Source organism: Physella acuta, unplaced genomic scaffold (genome assembly GCF_028476545.2).
Source record: "Physella acuta isolate Inbredline_101_S28 unplaced genomic scaffold, ASM2847654v3 ptg000369l, whole genome shotgun sequence".
Classification (NCBI taxonomy): Eukaryota; Metazoa; Mollusca; class Gastropoda; family Physidae; genus Physella; species Physella acuta.
Window position 1 is genome coordinate 386,807 of NW_026731888.1, and position 7,472 is coordinate 394,278.

Genomic DNA, 7,472 nt, shown 5'->3' on the forward strand with positions numbered 1-7,472 from the left:
ATATATCGGGTTGATTTACATAATCATTGCTTAAAGGCAAAAATATTTTTAAGCCAATAAAATGTATGTTCAATTATGAAAAATATATAATGAATTAGCTTCCTGACGTGAATATATTAAGTAAAATGTATACAATTTGGTTTTATTTCTGAACTTACTATGTTTATTGGTTGTTCTACTGGTATGAAGATGTGAATTATGTTGGAGCGGGGAAGGCGTTAAAACTGCCAATTTGATGCGATAGAACATATTTTTTTAATTGGAGTACATTTTAAAATATTCAACGGCCTCTTTTTCGACGGCTTTCCGTGAAACTTTTCCAGAAGAAAGTAATGGAAAACTCTCCATGAAGACAAACTTCTCAGGGACCCCGTCAAACTTTGTTGCCCCCTCCAGGAAAATTCCCTGGCAGAAATTCTTCAGGTCTGCTAGAGTCAGTGTCGCGTCTTTCTCTTTTATTACACAAACACATAACTCCTGAATGGTCAGTGGGTGGGGCAGTCCTACAATTTGATGAAGGATATATAAGGATAAAATTATAAGCAAGAATACCTAAACTTTTATCTAACAACATATGTAATTATCATTTTCTTGTTGGAAAACGATGACGTTTACCACACACTATTTAATATTTTGCTATTTATTATGATTTTTCATACGTTGACGGTAGAAGTATAAATCTATTTGCTACTTCTTCTTTATGTTGCGCTTCAAAATATTTTTTATCGGAATAATGAATTGGTTTCTTTAATGTTAATTTAATTTTCTGAATTGTATTTATCTTGCCTCGTATATTCCCCATATTTTATATTTTCTCATATAGAAAAGGGACAATCTGCAGCTCAGCTCGTTCAGGGTTTGGCTTGTCCATCATAACACAGAACCTCATCTCTCTTGGAGTTACAAACATGCTCTGGATGTTGTAGATGTTTTTGTAGCAGTGATGCTAATACTCTGGTGAGCCGCTTGCCATTCGCAGAAACCATACAAATATGTATGAAGGCTACATTCCCGATTTAGTTACCGTTAAAGCGCTTACAAAACATGCACAATTTTGTTTCTTTTGATTAGTGTGCAGAAAATCGTTTACCTACGACCATAACAGATTGAACCCCTGGACACTTCTGTATTCTCTCCTCCATCCACTGTGGGTACAAAATAAATGGCCCATTGTTGATGATATCAGCTTGGCGTCCTATGACGTGAATTCCACCATTTTCACTAAAATAAACAAGAAATGAGAATCTTCATTTTTATATATATATATATATATATATATATATATATATATATATATATATATATATATATATATATATATATATATATATATATATATATATATATATATATATATATATATATAAATGTATATATATATATATATATATATATATATATATATATATATTACGACTGTGTGTATAGCCTCATTGTTATATGCACTGTAACTGTAAAGTAGAGAAAAGCTAAATTACTCTATGTATCCAGCATCTTTAGTGTCTAGCCACCCATCTTCAGTAAAAACTCCAGCTGTTGTGTCCTCAACATTTAAATAGCGTCTTAGAACAGTCTTGCCTGATGTGAAAAAAAAATTAAAACTTCTTTGATTCTGTAAGTCAAGTTATTACAAAGTTTCTTTAACTTGAAAATAAAGATCCATTGTAAAAGATGTTTGACGGTGGGAAAGAAGGAGCTTTAAATAACCGTCAAAAAAGCATGACGTTATTTATGGATGACCTCTAATCACTGTTTAAAGTTTTACCAACAATGTATTTTAAATGTAAATTAATATAAAGAATTTTTAAATGCGTATTAGCAGGAAAACATTTTTCTTAAGAAAATTATCAATATTGTAAACCTTTAAAGTGTATTATCCCAGTGCGGTTCGGCTCTGTAAAAATCTCTTTGGTTTTTTCATCCACTAATCTTAATTGTAAGTCTGGGCAGATAGTGTTCCCAGCATAGCAGTCTTTAAACTTGTCCTGTAATCAAAAATTTAATCTCACACTCCCAATGATTCGAAAATTGAATTTCGACCAAATGTTTAATTGAGATAACAAAGCACTTATAAAAGAAATATAATATTCTTTGTGCTGAAGTGATTTGGTTTGCTTGTCACAAAATAAAACGATCAACCATCGTTATAACGACTATAAGAGTAAACCTTGAAACCTTGAGTATTAAATGGATGAGCCTCTCAGACAATAGAACTTGCACATAATCCTCAAGACAGAAATATCATGTATAATGTATCAATGCAAAAATAGTATCCATGTACACACTTCATCATGTGTAAACGAAATCATTTGAACATGATCCCAACAACAGTATTTAAAATCCGATTTAAAAAAAAAATCATAATAGGACGAAAGTTAAATGACGCTATACAGTGAAATGTTAGCTTATGTAAGAAATGAATTAGATATAAGAAAAAATGCGACTTTTTTGGTGTAAATCAAGGAGACTAACAATGAGGCATACTAAAATATATTAACTAAATAGAAAAAAGTACTTTGCTCTGGGCATCGACAAGTCCATATACCATCAACCCTACATCAGTTGATCCGTATGTTGTCATCATTCGCTCACACACTAGACCAACAACGTCGATGACATTCTGTTGAAAGAAATATCAAATTAATTATCTGTTCGTCTTGCTGTGATCTGTTTGATATTAACCGTAAGCAACATCGCACAAATGTGATCTTACCTTTTTGATTGGTTGAGCTCCAGTAAAGATAACTTTAATTGGTTTCTTTAAAACGCCATCCTTGTAGAGCTGGGGGATAAATTAATTTGAATTATATAAAATAAAAATAAAAGATAGCTACAAATGTCGTGTGCACATTTTTTACGTCTTTTATTCAAATTCAAATTTATTCAAATTTATTCAAACAACGGTTACAATTGTAGGCACAAAGGCCTTTTTTCACATTGGCCGTTTAAACAAATAAAACAATTCAAATAACACATAGCAGTAACATAGCACTAAAAATGTAAATGTAAAAGTAGCCCTCACCTCTTTCAGTTGTATGATATCAGCCACAAGTGTAAATGTAAAAGTAGCCCTCACCTCTTTTAGTTGCATGATATCAGCCACAAGTGTAAATGTAAAAGTAACCCTCACCTCTTTCAGTTGCATGATATCTGCCACAAGTGTAAATGTAAAAGTAGCCCTCACCTCTTTCAGTTGCATGATATCAGCCACAAGTGTAAATGTAAAAGTAGCCCTCACCTCTTTCAGTTGCATGATATCAGCCACAAGTGTAAATGTAAAAGTAGCCCTCACCTCTTTCAGTTGCATGATATCTGCCACAAGTGTAAATGTAAAAGTAGCCCTCACCTCTTTCAGTTGCATGATATCAGTCACAAGTGTAAATGTAAAAGTAACCCTCACCTCTTTCAGTTGCATGATATCAGCCACAAGTGTAAATGTAAAAGTAACCCTCACCTCTTTCAGTTGCATGATATCAGCTGTAAATGTAAAAGTAACCCTCACCTCTTTTAGTTGCATGATATCAGCCACAAGTGTAAATGTAAAAGTAACCCTCACCTCTTTCAGTTGCATGATATCTGCCACAAGTGTAAATGTAAAAGTAGCCCTCACCTCTTTCAGTTGCATGATATCAGCCACAAGTGTAAATGTAAAAGTAGCCCTCACCTCTTTCAGTTGCATGATATCAGCCACAAGTGTAAATGTAAAAGTAGCCCTCACCTCTTTCAGTTGCATGATATCAGCCACAAGTGTAAATGTAAAAGTAGCCCTCACCTCTTTCAGTTGCATGATATCTGCCACAAGTGTAAATGTAAAAGTAGCCCTCACCTCTTTCAGTTGCATGATATCAGTCACAAGTGTAAATGTAAAAGTAGCCCTCACCTCTTTCAGTTGCATGATATCAGCCACAAGTGTAAATGTAAAAGTAGCCCTCACCTCTTTCAGTTGCATGATATCTGCCACAAGTGTAAATGTAAAAGTAGCCCTCACCTCTTTCAGTTGCATGATATCAGCCACAAGTGTAAATGTAAAAGTAACCCTCACCTCTTTTAGTTGCATGATATCAGCCACAAGTGTAAATGTAAAAGTGACCCTCACCTCTTTCAGTTGCATGATATCTGCCACAAGTGTAAATGTAAAAGTAGCCCTCACCTCTTTCAGTTGCATGATATCAGCCACAAGTGTAAATGTAAAAGTAGCCCCGAGACGAAGCACGACGTCCCAGACGTCCGCCACCTTCCTGAGAGTGACCCCATCATAAAGTTCCTGCACTAGGGTGGGAATCCCCTGGGACAAGAAATAATGGGGAAATCCCCCGATCCATCCAAATGGGCGATCACTGTACATGACATCGTCTTTAGTAAAAATACTGCTGTAGTTTTCTGCTATGTCAAGACATTCTCTGAAGAAAGGTAATACAGTTAAGACTAAAACAACACTAAAACAACATGACTGGACTCATAGTTAGTACATTTTTAAACAAGCACTTTTTTGACAATCATATTCATAATATAAGCCAATGTTTCCTTTATTTGATGGGTGAGGGAGAGAGTGTTGGGAAGCAATTGACCGACTCCACCATGACTCACTCACCGTTTCTAGATTATGATTTTCATCAAATCGGTTGACATCGTTCTTAATGTAAACGGTAAACTCGAACACAAAACGGAAACATTTGCTTCTTACCCGTGTGTTCTCGGCACCATCTTAGAAAATCCGGTGCTGCCGGAAGTCAAGAAAATGTAAGCCTCGTCATCGGCCGTGACGGGGGCGACATAGAATTCTTCATCAGCTAGACGAGAGAGGAAAGCTGTGTGGTCTTCGTGGCTGTTTAACTTGTACACGATCAGCTGTTTCAACCACGGGGCCTGGTCACACTGTACTGGGATGATTGTTTCATTTCTGTAAAGTAAAGGCCCAGAGATGTAACTTTAAACGTTTAAGGAGATTTTTCCGCCGAAAAAAAATCGACATTTTTCCGCCAACAGACATTTTTTTTCAAAAAAAAAAAATCGGAAATCTTTCCACTTTTTCCCCGTTTTGTCAGACAACTTGGCTAATTTATGTGGTCTGTTTAAAAACAAAAAGCGAGCCGGTTTCAAATAAAAGAAAAAAACATTTTAATGATGTCCATATTTTCATGATGTCCATATTTCCTAGACTGTACAATATAGGCTACATGACTATATAAACGTGGCTTTTTAGGATAGCAGAGATGGAACTTATTTCCGTTTTCTTACGAGCTCGTTTTTTTTTCATTTTAGGAAAATTGTCCGCCAAAAACATAATTGCCGATCGTCGGTTTCAAAAAAAAAAAAAAAAAAAAACTAAGGGGAAAGCTTTTACGCCGATCAATTTTGTTTTCTTTCTATTTTGTATTGCCACAAAAAGGGGCGAACTAATGTGAAGGTAAAAATGTAAAACAGAAATGTAGCCTACTGAGAAACGCGATGTTCACATTATATCCCTTTTACTTAGCTCTAACTTCAAGGAAACTTTCCGCACCACGTGACTCTATACCACACACCACCAGTTTCTCGTGGTCATGATGACCGTTAGGCCTACAACAAGAGACCACGCTTATAAAACAATTCCACTTTTTTTTCTAAGGCGGACGGTTACATCTCTAAGTAAGGGTTTGGATTTAAACCGCATACACTGTACATGAACCTATCATAAAATGCTGTACACTGAAACTACGAAGCTTTAAACTATTAAAGGTTCTTAAAACAAATCGTGAAAAACTTGAGAGACTTACTTTCCTCCAGCCCACACACCATTGCTGGACGTGAAATATTTTTCAAATATCTTAAATGTTGGGTTCCCTGCTGATGTGATGACCGTGGAGCACTTCGAATGTCTCAAGGTCGAAAATAGATCTTGACCGTCTGACAAAACTGGCTGTAATATATAAAATGACAAGCGAAATTTTAAAAATATTTCCCCATTTATCAGATTCAGTTGGGAAATATTTTTTAACGCTTCGCTTGAATTTTTTATATTTTGCTGTCATTTTGGTGCTTAAAAAATGTGACATTTTAGAGCAACTCGTCATCTTCGGACCCAATTCAATTAAAGCCCACTAATTTAATAACAAGAAATGTGCCTGTGCACTGTACTGTGCTAAAATTTATATTTTAATAACTTACTAAAATATCGGTTATGAATAGTTTGAAATAAAACGGTTTAAAAGCGTAAAACATGTAATGAGCGTCTATAGCATTATGATGTTTTTTCCCCCCACATTGACCAAAAATTAAAACAGATTTTTATCTTACAAATGTGACGGCGTGGCCTAGCGGTAGAGGCTGCTAACCCGAAAGTCTCCAGTTCGAATCCGGGTTTAAGTCAGCAGAATGTCACTGAGTCCACACAGCTCTGATTGATACCTAACTCTTGTTAAGGAATTAAAGGCAGCTGGGCGTAGTGCTGACCACACTATTTCTTTGTATGCCGAGGTTTCTGAAGCAAATGAACTCTACTTCATTTACCCGATGTGTCTTGGGCACGAAGGGAAATAATAATAATGATTACATTAGTCATTTACTTATATGGAGAAATGTTTCAATTTTTTGTGTCTTTATCCGTATTATATTAAAAAGGAAAGCCACAACGTATTATATATTTTTTCTGATATCTACATCAGTAGCTTAAAAAAAAAGTATTTATGTCCAAATATGACCGATCCTACCCCACCTCATAAGTAGAATTTCTCGATTTCTGGTAATCCCCCCCCCCCCATCCCCCATGTGATTGGGTAAAATCCTTTACATTGTTTAATAATGAACCATACGGAATTCATCTATAGTTCTATAGGCTACCATGGAACCTTAAACAAATTTTATACAGTTATTTACCAGAGCATTCAACACGACTCCACCAGCCATCATGATAGCCATGTCCGTTAGAATTCTCGTCCTTGCGTTGGTGAGTGTAGAACATATCACATCTCCTTTCTGACGTTAGGAAAATGAAATGGAATTCATACTGGTGATTATATCAAACATGGTTGCAGGTTAAAAATCTAAACATTTCAAATAAGTCTAATTTATTTAATAAATAAACAAAACACTGAAATTCAATCTAAAATTTAACAAAAATAAAACATGTTTTTCACAACCCCCCTCCCTGTGTAACATTATTCAACATGTTCGAACCTCTGTCTATGTAAATGTTTATTGCAGCAACCCCCTCCACAAGATCATGTCCCAAATTAATGCTACAAAGCGTTATTTTTGTTTTGATTTTATAAATCAGAAACAGCGTAAAGTATTACATTCGGTCTCCGGAAATCACTCAATATTTGAGAGTAGCAAGACAGTTAGAGCTTATAAATATGTATACTATTTTATACATTCCGCAACATTCTGAAAGGTATGAAGTAACAAACACCTTAACAGATTTTGTTTAACGGCCTTCAAGCGAAAAGACTAGTGAAGAGAACTGCATTCATGAAAATTAAACGAATGTAACA

At 35.1% G+C, this 7,472-nt stretch overlaps 1 protein-coding gene across 1 annotated transcript; it reads right to left on the minus strand.

The window, feature by feature from the left end:
* Positions 1-255: 255 nt before the first annotated feature.
* Positions 256-6,541, minus strand: LOC131941677 (uncharacterized). The gene is made up of 10 exons (XM_059301088.1): positions 6,533-6,541; positions 5,757-5,899; positions 4,685-4,900; positions 3,185-4,400; positions 2,714-2,782; positions 2,516-2,620; positions 1,862-1,985; positions 1,479-1,578; positions 1,091-1,221; positions 256-503 (listed from the first exon to the last, which is right to left on the minus strand). The coding sequence occupies exons 1-10, from the start codon at positions 6,539-6,541 to the stop codon at positions 256-258; spliced, it is 2,361 nt and encodes a 786-aa protein (XP_059157071.1).
* Between the last annotated feature and the right edge of the window lie 931 nt (positions 6,542-7,472).

Excerpts from the sequence above, each read along its gene's own strand:
- LOC131941677 (XM_059301088.1), bottom strand. Across the intron at positions 4,901-5,756 it reads GGTGTGTGGGCTGGAGGAAA|AAATGAAACAATCATCCCAG; the intron begins GTAAGTCTCTCA and ends TTTACTTTACAG. Across the intron at positions 2,783-3,184 it reads ATATCATGCAACTGAAAGAG|CTCTACAAGGATGGCGTTTT; the intron begins GTGAGGGCTACT and ends TTTATCCCCCAG.